At 39.7% G+C, this 19,524-nt stretch overlaps 1 protein-coding gene across 1 annotated transcript; it reads left to right on the top strand.

Annotated features, from left to right (window-relative positions):
• Positions 1-15,791: 15,791 nt before the first annotated feature.
• On the top strand, positions 15,792-16,773 carry LOC141830531 (F-box protein PP2-A13-like). The gene is made up of 2 exons (XM_074717943.1): positions 15,792-16,267; positions 16,525-16,773. The coding sequence occupies exons 1-2, from the start codon at positions 15,959-15,961 to the stop codon at positions 16,771-16,773; spliced, it is 558 nt and encodes a 185-aa protein (XP_074574044.1). The 5' UTR covers positions 15,792-15,958.
• Positions 16,774-19,524: the final 2,751 nt, after the last annotated feature.

Consider the following 19,524-nt stretch of genomic DNA (forward strand, 5'->3'; position numbering starts at 1 on the left):
TATTTCTAAGTTTTTATTCTATTGGCTAAATGCTAAAGAAAGTGTTGTGTATCAAAGGTCCAAGTTCAAACTTCACCTTTATTTATTGTGAAAGTAATTAGAAGAGGTTTAATCCAATTTAAAATGTGTATACATTTAGATGAAAGACCTTAATTTTATGATAGTCAAGCTTATCGTTTAACCATAGGAGATTAAAGAGGAGGGTATCTCTTATTACTCTATGTGAGTTATCTTAGTCCTAAACATTCATTTAACATTATGAGAGGTGAAAAGACAACTCTAGTATTATGTAAAAGTCACAATACTTAGAATGAAATTGATGCTACAATATGCTCAAGAGGACAACTATATGACACAACTCACTCATTTGACAAATTTAAATAATAATAAAAAATTAATAGAAAGAACATACTAATTAATAGTTATACATAAACTTGAAAATATAATCTGATTATTTGCATGTTATAAATTATATGTTACTATATATATATATAATGTATATACGTTATATATTAGATTATATAATTATAACATATAAATTACTATTGATATAATAATTAAACATTTATATATTTATAATGTTTTTTTTCATAAATAGGTTGACCTTTTATCATGCATGGGCTTCCCCACACTAAAGATTTCTCGCACTTTACTAATGAGGAAATTGGATCCATTCATTTTATCATGCTATCAACTATGATCATTCTTGGAATTGTTGCATATGCTAAAGAATTTCTTATGCTTTACTAATGCTACCTGGGTTATTCCCAAGTCGGGTAATGACTTCCACCGAGTACCCGATCTTAATGCTCAGATATTGACTTTTATGGAGCATCCGATCTTAATGCTCAAATTTCAACTTCTAACAAGCAATCGACCTTAATGCTCAGATTTTGGCTTCTACCCAACACTAGGCCTTAATGCTCATATTTTGGTTTCTATCAATTGTTGTAGTGTTATGAGCACCTGACCTTAATGCTCATATTTTGGCTTCTATACCCAACACTAGGCCTTAATGCTCAAATTTCGACTCTGACCAAGCACCTGACCTTAAGCACCTGACCTTAATGCTCATATTTCGACTTCTATTGAGTATCCTGTCTCAGTGCTTAACAAACCTATTGATGGGTACGTGACATTTTTTGAATGGAGAAGCTAGTAGTGGATGCCAGATTTGGTCCCTTGATTGCCTTTGTCTAAATACATGACGTCTTCTAAATGGTAAAGCGAATAGTAGATGTCAGATTTGGTCCCCTTGCCTTCCTCTGAATACATGACACTTGATGAGTGACAAAACAACTAACAATTATTGATTCTGGTCTCATCATCAACTCTTATGAGAGGAATGGAGCATGCGCGACATCTAATGTGAAGATGCCCTTCTAACAGCTATATAAACATTAGAGGGGATATGTTACAGGTATGATTTTCCCTTGCAAATAGAGGTGACTCTTCTCTAAAAACTCTTCTCATTCTCTATTCTTCTTCTCTTTTGTTTCGCTACAAACCCTAGATGTTTTCACACCAATGACTGAGTTGAACGTCGGAATAACCACACCGGTAAAGCCGACCAACCTTTAACCTGTGTTATATCTCAAACTACTGGATCTTAATTTTTGAGAGGTGATCTAACTTTCTAGGAAGGAGAGGCCCGAGCAAGCAAAATAGGATATCATTCACGAATGTATTTATCTATTTAATTACCACTATTTTACTAGCACATGTTCGTATATGTGCTAGTTTATGTTAATGGACATAATCATGTATAATCATGTGTGCTAACCCCTTGAGTTATGTGAGCCCAACAAAAAGGTGGGGGGGGGGGGGGGGGGGGGGGGGGGGGGGGGGGGGGAATCGTACTCTTCCTATCAAAGAAACTTTCAAAAAGAAAGGATTAACTAAATCCTATTGATTGTTACTTTCTCTAGACCTTAAAGAAAAGCATAAAAAGGGCATGTAAGTAGCTAGTAGGGGTGCTCTCTCATAGTTCTTGGACTGTGATATATGAATTATTAGGTGCTCCATTAAGAAGTAGAAGATAATAATTGTAATTCAATTAATAAACTTACTATAAATATTTCTTATCTTTCTCCTCTATCGTACTTATTTTATATCATGCATTCACTCTTTTTATGTCTACTAAATACACTTAGCTTGCACTTACACTTCATTATTTCTTTGCCCTCCAAGATCACAGATCAAGAGTGACCATTCAATCATCAATTAGTTGTTAGCTACTACCATAGTTTTTTAAAAAATATTTTCATCATTAATTACTTTTATTTTGGATATGTAGTAGACTTTTGGTAGTTTGGTAAACTATAGTTATGTGGATATCATAAAAGGGATAAATTATCACAGAGTGTGAGAGCATTAGTTCCCTTGGAAAAAGACACTCAAGACTGCATGACATGAGCACTAATTTTTAAAGTTAGTGTTGTTGAACTATGTTACATTATCTATTATGAACATTTTGAATATGTTAAATTAGGTAATAATATTTTACTGTAGGAAGTCCTCTATATATTTGTAAGTAATATAATATTCCAAGTTGGTTCGACCAAATTAAAATAGTCGCATGCATGTCATGACTACATATATTCCTTTTGTTCCTTATTTTAAGAGAAAAGATTCGAGATGTTAATTAATACTCCACTAATAGAAGGGCCAAACACCTTTTGGTGGATAACTACATTATCACATAGTCTCCTTGTCTTGGGCTCCTTTACGTACGTGGCTTCTTGTCTATAGCTTAAATAAGTTTAGATCGAGCGATTGTGAGATGTTTTAATTTAGGCCTTTATTTTTCTTTCTCTTTCTCTTTCTCTTTCTCATTCTCATTATTTTTTTTATGGTAAGGTTGAAGTATAAGTACATCACTTGTAGTTGCTTCTTATAGTTAGCTAGGCATATGTTCGCCCAAACTATATAACCATTTTATTCTGAGTACTTGTTAGACATATGAATGGAAAAATGTGGATGGAAGGAAGAGACTTCATGAGATTTTAATCTCATATTGTGAGTTTTATGACTAGATGATTAGTTTATATTGTTGCACAAACATGCATGTTGTGAACAAATGTATGAGGAGAGATTTTCTCTCACGCGTGAGTGCGCAGGGGGTGTAAATTTAAGATCTGAATTGCATTGAACCAAATTGACTCGTGTATAAGCACGACTTACATGTGTTGAATACTAGACGATCGCTTAGTAAACTACTCATGATAGCCTTCGGGTTCGGATATTATCCGCGACCATCATTGTATTCTGAGAAACAGACCCATGACAATCTCGAATCATCACTGGAAGTGGGGTGAATCTCTTTTAAAGAGAATATGTTGAAAACACACTCAGATTCAGGATTGCTTCTTGAGTATTCAATGTTACTTGAAAGTACTCAGGAACTTGATGGGATCACTTGAGCTACCTAGCATTCGAGTGATAACGACAATCAGTAGGAAGCATTCAAAATAGCTCAGCTAAACCAGCCCTGACAACTTGAGATTATCTTCTTAGGTTATTTAACAGATAAGTTGAAGTTAAACCTCAATTTCAATTCATCAATTTTCCTTGTAATCTCTGACAATAAGATTGTCTAATAATACTAAATTAAAACATATATATATATATATATATATATATAGGGAAAAGGGATCTTTGCCTTCGCTAAAGTAAATTAAAATACTTGATTATGATTTTCCCATGAGCGACAAATTGGCTCTTAAAATAAAATATTCTCTCAAATTGGCTCTTAGTAAGAATATCCTAAGGTTAATTAATGACTCTTAGTTTGCGTCAATCTAAGCTATAATAGCTCTATAAATATGATTATTTTTAGTATATGTTCCGGCCAATTCGCCGTGGACGGTTCATCTACCAGATCAGAACTGCTGGTGTACACACTCCTTGAAGAGAATCGTCGGGGGAGATGAGGGGACCTGAAAAGCACTAAAGAAGAGGGTTAGAATGGTGCTGGGGGACCCGATAAGCCACTCCGACGCTCAAGTTAGCACGGAGAAAAAAGGAAAAGAATAACATGCGTATATAAAATGAAAGAGAAATAGAGAGAGAGAAGGAGCCCCTTTCTCTTCTTCATACCTACGGGGTTTATATAGTATCAGGCGGAGCGTCATCTATGGAGATCGGTGCATGTTGGCTATTGATGCGCTATTAATGTGGTAAGGATAATCTTTGAGGGTTTTCAAATATCCAATGGTTCAGATTTGCTGATCTTCATCTGACGGTCTTGTGCATTAATGTGCAGGATTTTAGGGGGCTAATTTTGGGGACTTGGTTGTCATCCTTATCCTTTTGGATGGGTGATAACTTAGCCGGATCAGAAGCCTCCCCTTCAAGTCTAGTCGAAGGAGGCGTAGTCCGACTGACTGGACTATGTATAATGATCTGATCGTCTTGCTTACCATATTGGTGCTGAGTTGTTGAGATGAGATGTCGAACTTGAAGTGGACGAGACGAGATGGCCGGGATGAGGTGGCCGAAATGGCCAAATGAGTGGCTGAAAGACTTGGATGAGTGGATGAGTTGACAGAGTGGCAGAGTTGTCGGGCTGCTGAGTGATAAAGGGGCCGAGCGAGGTCGAGGCCAAGTGAGGTTGAGGAAGATGAGGCTGAAGTTGAATAAAGTAAGGTCGAGGTCAAGACCGAGGTCGAGGCCGAAGTCGAGACCGAGGTAGAGGCCGAGTGAGGCCGAGTGAGGCCAAAATTTAGTAAAGTGAGGCCGAGGCTGACACCGAGGTCAAGGCCGAAGTTGAGTAAGGTGAGGCCGAGGCCGAGATCGAGGTCGAGGCCGAAGTTGAGTAAGGTGAGGCCGAGGCCGAGATCAAGGTCGAGGCCGGGTGAGGCCGAGATCGGTGAGGCCGAGGCCGAGTCGGGTTGAGGCCAAGTAAGGCCGAGAAACTAGACTGCTGAGCTAACAGAGCTGCGGAACTTCAAAGTTGACTGAGCTAAAAGAATTGCTGAGCTAACTGAGCTAACTGAGCTGACTGAGCTGCAGAGCTGACAGAGCTGATGAGTCATCTACGACTGGGCTGTCATAAGGCAATGTCATCGAGAACGGAGCTCCGAGGTCATCGAGCGCGGAGCTCGGAAGGTCATCGAGCGCGGAGCTCGGAGGTTCATCGAGCGCGGAGCTCGGAGGTTCATCGAGCGCGGAGCTCGGAGGTTCATCGAGCGCGGAGCTCGGAGGTTCATCGAGCGCGGAGCTCGGAGGTTCATCGAGCGCGGAGCTCGGAAGGTCATCGAGCGCGAAGCTCGGAAGGTCATCGAGCGCGGAGCTCGGAAGGTCATCGAGCGCGGAGCTCGGAAGGTCATCGAGCGCGGAGCTCGGAAGGTCATCGAGCTCGGAGCTCGGAAGGTCATCGAGCGCGGAGCTCGGAAGGTCATCGAGCACGGAGCTCGGAAGGTCATCGAGCGCGGAGCTCGGAAGCCAGCCTGTCGTAAGGCTAAGTCGGCGAGCGTGGAGTTATATGCTTGTAGAGCCAGCAATGTTTCTGATGGAACTCGCAAGACCGTAGATATTTTCATCCTCTGGGTATGTCTGAGCCTCCTGATAATATAAACTAGCTGACTCAAGGGTTAGTAAAAATTGATAGAACATATATGCAGTTTGTATGATTATGTCAAGCTTGCATCATATGACAGGTAATAAATAACCTTATCAACATTTTAGATATCAAGAACATAGGTGCTATGTAAATAGATGGGCTACCAAAAAATATTTTTTAATAATCAATAGTAGGTAAGGTCAACTCTTAATGAAAAGAATAATCTATCTGTTACCAACTCGCCGATGAATTCGGAGCTGATCTTCCTTGAATTGTTATTACCGGAGCAAGACTAATATTTTGTGCCAAGTGTTGATGTTGATTTAGTTAGCATTCTTTTGAATTTGCCAAAAATACTTTAACGTTGAATGAATCATTTCTCTAAGCTTAAAATTATATGCTTCTGAAACTTAAGTCTCTTATATTTCGATTTCAAGATTTGACTCTGCATTACTTCAGAAATCGGAATGAGATTTCATTATAAGCTCTAAGCATCTCAAGAAGGGAAGAAAGATGTAGGTTGCAGAGATAAGTAGACATTAGTTGTGTGTCAAGATTAATTAGAATGCTAACTCCACAAGTGATTATTTGATCAGTTAGAATTTAGGCCCTTGTTAGCCTAGGATTGATTGGTATTTGCTTTCAAAACTACACTCCTTATGACCAGAGTTGAAGCTCATGAATTTGACATTTGGAAATTATTGGAATTGAAGTGCAACTCTATTGATTGCAATGTGATTACTGCATACGTGAAGAAATAGAACAAAAACAGAAAGAGAAAAAAAACCTAAAACTAAAACCATGTAGATAGAATAAAGAATAAACAATATGTTAGATCTGATCAAGTTGGATCATTGGTATGTTAAACCATTGCCAAGTGAATGTTGAAAGTTAGAATGCAGTAATAGAAGTGAGGTTGGTACCAAATTTCATACCAGGAGAATCCAATTGAGTTTGATAGCTACGACAAAACTAAACCTGTGCCAATTCTCAACTAAGTTGTGCCAAACCTTGATGCAAGTTTTTAAAGAGTCTTGTTTTTGTTGTGTTCCTTTCTCCAATTCTTTGAGATTCACAACCTGGAAAATTTTCAACAGTCGCTTCCTTTCTTTTAATGAACCTGCTGCAAGAGTTTTCAAATAGTGAAGAACTATAAATTGTATAGCAGTATATGGCATGGAGAGGACATATAAGGATTGATTCTTCCCTGAGCTAGGTAAGTCCGGCGCTTCTGCTTTTGGGTTTGGTTAAAAGTAGCTTTCTAATTGCATGAGCAATCTCGCGAGTGTTATTGAAGTGAAACCTCGGATTGCAACCCGTGGCCTGAGCAGACTTGGTAGGGTTGGAAGGAACTTCACCATAAAGTCATTAGTAGCCTCTGACTCTCCATGGATAAAATCCTTGAATCATCATTGGATGTCTTGTAGATTGCTGACAGGGAGGAGCCTCAGGCGGTGGCGAAGGCTCATCCTCTGGCTTGTCTTAGAAAAGATGCAGAGAGGGAAGTACTCGTCGCCTCTGTCCTCCCTTGGATGGTAATCGTCACCTCTGTCCTCCCTTGGATGGTAACAGCTTAGGGCGGAGCGAGGCGAAACAGGGTGACGGTGGCGGACGCGCGGGGCAATCGCAAATGTGTCCGGCGGCAGGCAGTGCGGACGTGACACCCGTGTGTCGCACGTGCAAGAGGGAACGGTGCGGGTGGCGGCAACCGCCGGAGACGTGTTTGCCCACGAAGGCTGTCAGCCATGGAAGCGATGCCCTTGAAAGCATTGGGGAGGTTCCGATCGGGGTCGGACACCCATTGCTCTCGGTGCTACCACCGTTCCAGCGAGGAGGAGAGGAACTCGGCCTTGGCACCGTTGGGCTTGGAGATGACAGTGTAGAGACCGCCGGAGGTGAGGAGGGGATTAGTGGGCTCGCCATGTCTCCCGCCGAGTGGTTGAACACCCCCTCCGTGCTGCGCTTGCAGTCCGAGACGCTATCGATGTCTCGGATTGGTGATGCCGTCGGTGTCGAATGAAAAGTAAGAAAGAGACGGCGTCAAAAAGAAAAAGCATTAGTACTATGCATATGTAGCAATATATAGAGATTAGAAGAAGAAAAGCAGAAGAAGAGAAGTGCTGCTGAGAAATTATTAATATTTGCAGAAATATAAGTGCAGAAGATGCTGCAAAGCAAGAAGAAATTTCCGAAGAACCTAGCACGGAACTCGTAGTTGGTGAGGTCGGCCATCTGGTCCATATCAAGGCGGAAGATGTGCTCCCCATTGAAGGCATCAAACTACATGCCAGGGAAACCCAATGTTCGATAACACCATATTGTCTCCATAATTTATAAAGACAACCACTACGAATCAGTGAGTTAAACCTTCTGTTCAGACAGGCAAGTGAAGGGTAGTCAGACCTGCATATGAAGGTCAAACCAACTAGTGCAACATCATCGTAGAGTCCAGGAAAAAAAACTATTATTTGATCAGTATAACTATCTCCAGTTTGAATCTTCACCGTGAGCCTTTTACTTTTCAACCCTCTAATATTCAAGCTATCGACATTCACATCTTTGTCAAACATATCCTTCTCCTCCTCCCCCTGTAAGCTCCAATTATTTGTTAAAAGTAAGCAAGCCACGAACCACAATCCTGACTAAAAGATCCTAAAATCTGTAATAGACAATTTAGAGTGGCATTCACGATTCCCAACTTGCAATGTTGTAATTCCATTCCTCTGAGGGTGAGTACCTTGACTATCAGCAGTCACGCATACATAGATTACTCATCGGATAATGGCCAACCAGTCTCAATTGGTCACAAAATCATTTTCAGAGCATCATCCGTTTCTTGCCTAAATCCCCATGAAAAGAATGGTATCATGTATCTAAGCTAGTAACAAGGAACCCCAGATCTCCAGATCCAAGAACAAGCTTCGACATCGGAGGACCAACTACAGGGCATAGCCTAGAGAATCGATCGAGGGCATCGCCAAGGTTCCAGATCCGCCGACGGCGATCCGAGGGAGGGTCCGTCCGATCGCTCGCGCTACAAAAAAATGGGCGAAGAAACGAGGAACTGTCAACCGGCACAACCAGATTCTTCCCCTCCAATCTATGTTCACCTCTTTGGATGGAGGGGAGGCTTCTGATTGTGGTCGTGAGGGTTGTTGCTGCTGAGACAGGACACTCTACGGCTTCGAGGCATAGTCGAGCGCAGCGGCAAGGCTGAGCATGGGATTGGACGGTGAGGTGGAAGGATCGGTACTTCCACAGACAAGCAACCAGCGTGACGAGGGTGGAGGAGGAATATCCAACGAGGCCGATGCCCTCATCGTTCTGTAGGCCGGTGAAAGCCAAGAAGAGGTTGATGCCCACGGAGGAGGAGATACGGACGGGGCAAGGCACCGAGGTTGATGCTCACGGAGGAGGAGATACGGACGGGGCAAGGCACCTTGGCTAAGTAGGCATGTAGGCCAATAGAGGGGCGAGGCAATGCGGACATGCACGGCGGCGGAGGGAGTAGAAGGTGAGGTCGATGACAGGGATGTGGAAACCACCATGAGCGTATGGAGGGCGGACTGGATCCGAAGTTGGTCTTCTACTGCTACGTGGAGAAGTTGTGAGATGGCGGCTACTTTACCGATTGCTCCTTTTCCATTAGCCCTTTCCGCATTAAAAGTTGCACTAGTATTAATTGGAGGAGGAGTATTCGAAATAAAATAGTAATCAGATATGTCCATGCTCGAATACAGAGGTTATCCAAACTATTTAAAAGATGATATTAATTTATGAATAGAAATAAAATGAATTCATGAATACTTAGCTTTTGACGGAAGAATTTTTTATCGTTATTAGGACGATTGAGGAGAGAAAAATTCAAAAAGAGATACTTGTTGTAGCTTTTCTTTCCGATGGAGACATGATTATTACTGGTTCTTCCGGTGTAAGCCATCCAGCGTCTTGGCTCAGTTTTCCCACAGACGGCGCCATTGTGTTCCGGCCAATTCGCCGTGGACGGTTCATCTACCAGATTAGAACTGCTGGTGTACACGGTCCTTAAAGAGAATCACCGGAGAGATGAGGGGACCAGAAAAGCACTAAAGAAGAGTGTTAGAATGGTGCCGGGGGACCCGACAAGCCACTCCGACGTTCAAGTTAGCACGGAGAAAAAAGGAAAAGAATAACATGCGTATATAAAATGAGAGAGAAATAGAGAGAGAGAAGGAGCCCCTTTCTCTTCTTCATACCTGCGGGGTTTATATAGTATCAGGCGGAGCGTCATCTATGGAGATCGGCGCATGTGATTAACTATTGATGCACTATTAATGTGGTAAGGATAATCTTTGAGAGTTTTCAAATATCCAATGGTTCAGATTTGTGGATCTTCATCTGACGGTCTTGTGCATTAATGTGCAGGATTTTAGGGGGCTAATTTTGGGGACTTGGTCGTCATCCTTATCCTTTTGGATGGGTGATAACTTAGCCGGATCAGTATACATAATTAATTTTGTATTATATTCTATATGATTTTGTATTACCCAATAATATGACTTATTTATGATATGGTTAATATGACATGACACAAATTACCACATTGAATTAAAGGTGTTTTCACTCTCAAGCTCTTCGAGAAACTTTATATTCAATTTTATCTTATTTATCTTAAACCATTAGTTTCTAAAGGTTTTTTTCCCATATAATTAAAATTTCAAATTTAAGTTAACTATACTCTTATCAATTATCACAATACTATTTAAAATTAACAACTTATAACATGGAGCTTATCTTGAGTACGATTGATTATCTAATCTAGCTATAGCACTAAGGCCATCTGCAATGCGCGTTCATCGCGCGTTCAACGACATCTCTTGGGTGACGTGGAGGAGAGAATCATATGAACGCGTTTAATATTTTAAACACGTTCATGTGGCAGTGGGCCCACCATATACATTTTTTTTATTTTTTTAATGTTATTAATGCAATAGCGTTGCACATGCCCTAATATGAAACAATAAGGACATAGTGATTCCTTTAATATAGAAAAAAAACACTCCAATTTAATATTAGTCACATTATTATCATGCATATATTTATCTTTTATCACATTACTGTAATGTTAAATTATTATAAATACTTGAATTAAATCAAAGACTATGGCATGTCTAAATCGAAGAACTTGGATTCTAATAAGGATTAACTAATGGAACTTGGGCTGCTTCAAATATAATTTTGTTTCACCAAAATTTCTAGTAACTTCTATTTTTATATAAATACATTTACACTTCAATAAAATATACATATATTTATATCTTTTGTGTCGCAAAGATTTGCACTTTCTAAGAGAGATGGACGATCTTCCTCTCTGATTTATCCATCGAATAAATTTGAAAGTACGAATAATTCATCGTCCAACCATCAACATTTTAAATTTTTTATTTTATTGAAGAAAAATATTATAGAGTATATCGTAGTTAGGATTCGAACCGCATATATATATTTGTCTGAATATGAAAACTTTGCTTGTAGTTGAGAAAATATTGCCCCATGCATGTGAAACTTGGAGATAAGAAGAGGCTACTACCTTGTCCCTTTCTTCTTCCCCACCACCACTTCAATCTGCCCCATGTGATATGTCCACTGAGAACCAACCCATTATTGTAACTAGTGAGATCAAACTAAGTTACAATCCGTATCTCACCTACCATGACTTGTCCTGTCAGTGAAATACTAGCTTTAGATTCAAGTTTGTCTACTCTGTATTTTTCCTAACTACTATTGATCTGTTAGGAATTGTGCAAATTAAGAAGGATAATGGATTGGATTTGAGTCGGATTTTATATTTTATATTTTTATTTTCATCGGATATTCAATTTTTATTTTCATGATCTCTATATCTATCAAAGGACGAATATTTATCCTTATCCATATAATCATTAAAGAATCGAATATTCTCTATACTAATAATTTTTTATATTCCATTCATTATTCAATAAAAATATATTAAAAGTAATATCATATTCAAAAAATATAATTATATAAAAATAGAATAAACATCTATAGGTTACGAGGGCAGAATCTGAGAAGGAAAAGATCAAATTTATTTTTTTATTTTTTCTTTAATTAGTTGTCGGTGAAATGAAAGAAAAAAAGTTAGTGAGGTATAGATAATTTTACTAGACCCGCCTCCATATCAGTATAAAAAATTCTCTTACTCGATTATTCAATTATTTATAATCAGGTCCAAAAAATCCCTCTATACCTTCCTCCATTCAGGTCGGATATCAAATCCTCTATCGGGTTTGGAAGAAATTGTCATCCTTAGTGCGAATTAGAGAGGGAGGTGAATAACTCTGATCGTGTAAAAAAAGGATATAGAGAAACGAGGAAATATAGAAATATGAAAAAATATTTTTGTCTATTCAGTCTCTTATAAAATCTTTTACATATATATACAAGTTGGCTAAAAAAGATAATAAATATTTGATATTTATTACAGCAAGATAAATAAGAAAAATAATAAGCAGGTAATTTTTTTTCGAATAGCATATTCCAATATGTTTTTGATTTCCGAAATAACATATTTCAACACTCTCTCTCTAAGTTGGAGTATGAATATTTGAAATGCACACCTTGCACAAATGAGATTGAAAGAGTGACTTTCTAAATGGTTTAATAAAGATATTTGTAATTTGAGCATTTGATGGCGTAAAGGTAGTAAAAATTTTATCCAATTGAATTCTTTCCCTAATCACATGGCAATCCATTTTAATATGTTTTGAAAATAAGATTTGTAGCAATATGTAGTACTACTTTATTATCACAATGACATATGGTAGGACCCAAATTATTAATTTATAAATCCTATAAAAAGTATCTCAACCGAGTTACTCACATGTAATTGCTATACTCATCGCTCTATACTCTGCCTCTATAGAAGAACGAGAAACGATTGTTCGTTTCTTTGTCTTCCAAGAAACAAGAGAGGAACCAAGGAAAACACAATATCCAGATATCGATCACCTTGTAGTAGGTTAACTTTCCCCATCAACATTACAATAGCCAATTAACTTAATGTCATATTGCTTGAAAGAAAATTATCTTGTCCAGGTGTTCCCTTTAAATATCTTAGAACTCGAATAGCTGCATTAAGATGTGGTTTACGTGGATGATGCATGAACTAACTAAAAAGATGCACTAAAAGTGATATCTGAACAAGTAATTATTAAGTAAATAAGTTTTTCAACAAATCTTCTATATCATGAATGATCTTTAAGAATTTCTCCATCTATTTGTGTGAGTTTAAAATTTTATTCCATAGGACAACTGATTAGAGTAGCTCTAAGAAGACTCATCTCATCAAGTAGATTTAATGTGTACTTTCATTGTGATATAGAAATTCCTTATTTTGGTGTAGCCACTTCTATTCTCAAAAAGTATTTAAATTTTCCAAGGTCTTTTATTCGAAAGTACTCATGTAGAACACTTTTAAGAGTCCTTGCGGCATTAGGATTATTTCTCATGATTATCATGTCAACAATATAAATCAATACAATCATGAATGAGTCTTCATATGCTTGTGTGAATAATGAGTAATCTGTCATAGATTGCTTAAAATCGACCTTTTGAATAGCTATAGAAAATTTTGAATACCTATTACGAGAAGCTTGTTTTAATCCACAAAGCGACTTGTTTAATCGGCAAACGATGTTCTCCCCTTGTCGACTATAACTTGATGGCAGAAGCATGTATACTTCTTCATTTAGATCACCATGGATAAAATCATTTTGAACATCAAGTTGATGAAGAGACTAACCACTCACAACAGCTATACCTAGTAGATAACGAACAATGACTAACTTGGCAATTGATACAAAAGTCTCATTATAATTCAACCCTTCAAATTGTATATAACCTTTAGCGACAAGTCTCGCCTTGTAATGCTCAATGGATCCATTTGAATTGTACTTGATTTTGTACATCCACTTGTGACCGATTGACTTCTTTCCTTTAGCTAAGGAAGTAAGGGTTCGTGTATAATTTTCTTCCATGCTTAAATTTCCAAACTTATGGTTTCTCTCCGCTTAGGATCTTTCTTAGCTTGGGCAAATGTGTTAAGTTCCACAAGACCAGAGATACAAGCAATATTTGACATCATACGCTTACAATATTTGAACTAATATGATTATTGGGTTGTCGTGTCAAGAATCGATGCATTTCCGAATTTATTCAATAGACAAATTATGGGAAAATCATTCACATCTAAAATTAGTCGTCGAGCACAAATCCAGATACCTAAATTAATAAAAAAAAATTAGGAGTCTCGTCTCATCTCAACCCTTTTTATTTAAAAAAGTAAAAAATATATATACAATTACATTAAAATCAAGGTAATTTAAATTAACAACCATTGAGGTTGAGGGTGTGAACAAATACAAAAACAAATAAAGAATATGAATTAGAAAATAAATTTAAATATTTTTCTTTTTTTTAATAAATAGTTTGAATTGGAACACCGTCACAAATCTTCAATAACAAATATACAAAGAAAGAAAAAAATAGAAAATTTCCTAAGAGCTAAGAGGTATGGAAGTAGACCCGACCACGGGCCGGGTCCAGCCCGGACCCGGACCGGGTCAACGGGCCAATTGGCCCGTTGACCCGGTTAGCCGGGCCGAACCGGAACCGGCCCGGTAGGATGCCGGGCCGGTTACGGTTCAAGCCGTTTTGAACCGGCGGACCGCCGGTTAACCGGCGGGTTGAACCGCCGGTTTGATTTTTTTAATTTTATGATTTTTTTTATATATTATCAATATATTTTTATATAAAATATATTTATTTTTATTTAATTAAATTATAATTTAACATGTCGTTGCTAGAGATCAAACCAGAATATCCCGGGACACAAGCACATATACTCACCACTGTTCTACAACGTCTTTTGTTTATAAAATTAATATAATTATATATATATTATATTTATATTTATTTAATTCAATTTTAATACGCCGTTGATGGAGAACAATTCTCACCGGTCAAAGACGTAGACACTCACCACTGTACTCCAATGACTTTTATACATAATTTCAATATGATATTATATATAATATGGTTATATATTTATTTCAAATATATTATAATATGCGATTGGTGGGGATCGAACGCGAGAGTTCCGCATGAGAAATGGATACAGAGACCACTATACTACAACATCTTTAATAAACTTATTCAATAAATTTATTTATATATTTATTTCAAAATTATATTTACATGCCGTTAGTGAGGATCAAACCAGAGTCTTCCGCGTGAGAGAAAGGAATACGCACCACTAAACTACATCGACTTTTCTCTCTTTTTTCAATATTTCTTTTATATACATTTTAAATTTTTAATATAATAATCTCGAACCGTCGTGAACCGTGAACCGGCGGTTCCGAACCGTGAACCGTAATCGTCTTGGACGGTTAAGGTTAAGGGTCGACCTACCATGAACCGTCGAACCGATGGTTCTAAACCGTGATCGGGTCTATATGGAAGTAGGGTCACGCTGAGCTTTTGTGATCGAGTAATTTTTCTCGCAATCACAAAATACAAATAGAGGCAGGGTCATGGCAATGTGGGTCAATCCGGCATGCAAACTAGGCTAAGTCCGAGTCTATGTTGAGCGTGGCATGACCAGATTGGCTTGTGCATCGCTTGATCCGTACCCATCAAGCCACCTTCACCAAACTTATCCACGAACCAGGCTGGACTTGATGCTGCACGATCCAAATCTTATAATTTTTTTGGATAATTTAAATGTCTAAATTTCGTCTATCTTATCTTTTAATTTATCTACTAAATAATTCTTAAGTATTATTTATGCACAAGTTCATTTTTAGAGTATTTATTTATCCTATTTAAAAATTAAAAATTTATTATTTTATGTTATAGAAGCGTCCGTACAATTTTTGGTCAACTTTCCACATGAAACTTGTACTTATCCACGTCAGTGGACCCCATTAAATCTGTTAAGTAAGCAGCCGACGATCCTTGATCGACTCAGTTCCACGTTGGATTCAAATTAATTTATTTGTGGTTCTAAATTGCACATATCTAATCATAGATTTAGGAGATAAAGGAGATGCTATAAATAGACCTAAGAACTAATCTTCTTAATCATCTATACGGATGATATGGATCCACGTTGGCACCGACCTACGACCTAATTTATTACTTGGATCACAAAAATCGCTCCTTTTTTTTTTAATCTCAATTCCTTGCATTTCATTCCTTTCCGCGCCGCAAATCGAAGCATCGAATCGATTCGCGTAGCGACGGGCGCTTGATCTATCGATCTGGAATCGATTCTGGCGTGAATGCCTCTTTCATCCTTGCTTCGCTTCGTCGTGGCGTCGTTGGCTGCGGGGGATGGGGTCGTGGATTTCGAGCATCGTTAGGGCGGAAGCGGACGCCGAAGCGGGCCTCGGGGACTTGCCGGAGAGTTGCATCGCGGAGGTGCTGCTCCGCCTCGACGCGCAGGAGATCTGCCGCGCGTCGGGGCTCAACCGGGCTTTCCGAATAGCGGCGTCGGCGGACTTCGTGTGGGAGGCGAAGCTGCCGAAGAACTATGTGTACCTGATGGAGATGGCAACGGATGGGACGGCCATCTCATGTGTTTGCAAAAAGGAGATCTATGCGCGGTTGTGCCGGCCGAACCCCTTCGATGGGGGCACCAAGGTATCTTTATCTTTCTATTCGAACTAGGGCACTGTGAATTGAATCCAAATTCCTACAGTTTGAGGGTGTTGAATCATCTTTCAAGTTTGATCTTTTGGATAAAATTTTGAGTCTTTCTCATACTAATTGGAAAAAAATGGTTCTTCATACCTCAAAAATAGATTCTTTTCAGTGTACTTGGGTGTTGACAATGTAAATTATCCCCTGATTGCTTATTTAGGGTTTATCTGACGTTAGCTTTAATCACGGTGAACTAGGAATTTTGGCTGGAGTTGAACAGGGGTGGAATCTGCGTGTCTATTTCCTCAAAGGCATTACTGATTACAGGAATCAATGACAAGCGATACTGGAAATACCTGCCAACCGAATCTGTTGAGCCAGAGGGGGCAATGGCCGTTGGCCCTGAGGAGCAACCAGTCCTTACCATTACTGGCGCTGAGGGGGAGAGTCTCTACCCCCTGCTTCGACCGTCCTGGGACCGGCTGAAGGGGAATTCACTGCTGTGATGGTGAATTTGGAATCCTCCGCTGAGACTGGGCCTTCTACTGAGGTGCCGAAGACCATGAGTAATCCTCTTGGAGAGGTTGTGGGGGCTTCCCCCCAGAAGAGAGGTGGAGAGGAAGGAGTGCTAGCGTCTAGCCCTGTAGAAGAGCTAGATGCCACGCTAGTCCAAATTCCTGATGCAGTTTCTCCTGAGGACCAGATACCCCTAGCTCAGCTGCTGCCTCTGGCCGCTTCTCCTCTGCAGTCAGCTCCTTCCGAGCTCCGTACCAAGCGTCGCCAAGACAGGGGGAAGTCACCGGCCCTCTCCTCTGACGCTGCCCCAACATCCGAGGCTCTGAGGGGAAGAAAAAGATCTCGGGACACCCGTCCTTCTCGCATCCCTGCGTCCTTTTCCTGCTACTTCCTCCTTAGGCCCTGAGGGAGAAGCTTTTTGCTTGGGGGAGGAGAGCCACCCCTATGGGCTGCCTTTTGCCCGTATGTCCAATGATGTGCTGCGCCAGCAGATGCTGGATTCTGCTGCTAGGGTATATTTGATTCCCTTTTTCCGATTTCCTTTTTGGGTATGAAGCTTATCTGTTTTTATGTTTTATTAGACGCTGATGAGCTGCCAAGAGCTAGACCGCCGGGTGCCCCGGTTGGAATCAGCCAACCATCAGCTTCATATCCAAGTATCCAACCTTCAGGCGCAACTGGCTGTTGCAGAAGCTGAGAAAGCTCGGGCCGACCTGATGAAGGTTTCCTCGGAGCTGGCTAAATTTGACCAAGAGGCCGAGCTTCGGGCTTCCCGCCTCCAGCACCTAGAGCAGGAGAAGCTGACCCTTCAAGCTTCCTTGAGATCTGTCAAGGAGACCTAGCTCAAGCGCGGCAAGAGGTCCATGACAACCCTAGATTTGCTATGGAAATGTCACGAGTAGGGTTGCAAATTAGAATTTATAGATTTTATCGAAAACCCATGATAAATACAAACAAGCAAGTATAGGGGCCTCGAGTCGTATTTTTCCAAGGACTAGTAGAAAATTGAATGAATTGAGCTTTCGTGTCGTGTTTTTTTTGGGGTTTTCAATATAAATGGGGTTTTGGGGATTTTTGAAATGTAATGTGAATTAAAATTCAAGATATAAATGAAAAATGCATGAAAGCAAGAAAGAAAACCTAAGAATTAATCTAACCTAAGAATGCAATTCAAATTGGCTTAAGCAATAAAACCTAAATAGCTAAAAATAAAATCTATCTACCCTAGTTACCAAATGCAAGAGTTAAAATCTTCATGTTGTAGGAGATCATAAACAAGAACTAGGGGACCTAATGCAAGGCTCTAAAGCTTAACACAACTCAAAACCTAAACTTCCCTAAATTCAGACTTTAGATGGCACTGAACAGTGCCAATTGGCACGGCCAGTGATGGAATTTCAGACAATTTCAGTTCAGCCGAGAAGATGGAAACTAAACCAAGCAAATTAAACAAATCTAAGCAAATTCTAAAACTAATTCGAATCCAAACAACAGCTAACTTGAATCAAACGCCAACATTCACAAAGATATGAAGAGATTGAATTACAGGAACAATTCAGAAATCAGAAAAACAAGGTTATCAGAAACTGAAAAATGCAGAAAAACTGCAAAATTCATCCATCCCTCATCTTCTTCTTCGATTCTCCTCAGCTCGGTGTCAACAAGCTCTTGGACCTCGTGGAAGCTTGAAAATGGTCCTTGGTGTGGTTTTCCTGCAACGCAGATACTGCTCAGCCCGAAGACACCCTCCTCGGGCAGAAACAGAGCTGGCGCAGGACTCGGAGATGGCAAAATCTGGATTCCAAGCTTCTTCCTTGCTCCGATTAGCTTTCTGATGATAAAGGAATGGTTGGAGAACCTCAGAGAACCCCTCTATTGGCTCGAACCTTCGGATTGCTCAGCCAATGGCCGGAGCACGCAGAAACCAGGTTGGCGCCGCCGGAAGAACCCCCGCCGACGAGCCTCCTCCAGCTGCCGGATTTCACCCAAAGAACCGGATTCGAACTCCCCGTTGATCAAGGATGGCGATGGAATTGATTTGGGAGGATATGGGCACGCCGTGAGTTACGTCGAGGAGCAGAACTTCGCTTCTCGCGGGGACGATGAACAGTGTCGGGCGGCACTGTTCATCGATTAAGGCTATGGTTTAAATACCGCCGATTAACCCTTTAATCTCAGCCGTCCGATCTCTGAATCAACGGTGCAAACTTGATCTAGGCTTTAGGGCAGTCTAGGGTTTCCAAAAAAATCTGAGATTTTGATCGGGCTCGATCCAGATCATGTCCTTCATGTTGGCTTGATCAATTTGACGAATTTTGACTCGATTTGACCGCGGTTGAGCTCGAGTTGGATCCGGTTCAAACCCTAAAATCAATTAAAACCAAATTAATGCCAAAATTCACCATTAAATCACAAAAATTATATCAAGCCTCAATTTATGCAATATGGGACAAATATGAATGAATCGATTCATTTTATAATATATTTTCATGTAAAAACCCAAAAATAAATCGATTCAAAATCAATAAAACCCTAACTCATCAAATTATGGTGATGTGACTTTCCATTTCCTTCGAGGAGCTACAACTATGTTTATACTTGTATTAGGGCTGCTGTTTCACCTTTTTTCGGTGGTGCAGCTCTACACTTGCTTTTATATTAGTCGATGTAGGGCTTTAAGGCCTCCGATTAGCTCTGCTTAGGTTCAAGTTCTCTTTGATGTTGTTGTCCAGTCTCTTTTG

The sequence above is a fragment of the Curcuma longa genome, chromosome 6, assembly GCF_044706935.1.
Source record: "Curcuma longa cultivar G26 ecotype Majalengka, Jawa Barat chromosome 6, ITB_CL_G26_1.1, whole genome shotgun sequence".
In the NCBI taxonomy this organism is placed as follows: Eukaryota; Viridiplantae; Streptophyta; class Magnoliopsida; order Zingiberales; family Zingiberaceae; genus Curcuma; species Curcuma longa.

Excerpts from the sequence above, each read along its gene's own strand:
- LOC141830531 (XM_074717943.1), top strand. The coding sequence starts at position 15,959 with ATGGGGTCGTGGATTTCGAGCATCGTTAGGGCGGAAGCGGACGCCGAA. Across the intron at positions 16,268-16,524 it reads CCTTCGATGGGGGCACCAAG|GAATTTTGGCTGGAGTTGAA; the intron begins GTATCTTTATCT and ends ACGGTGAACTAG.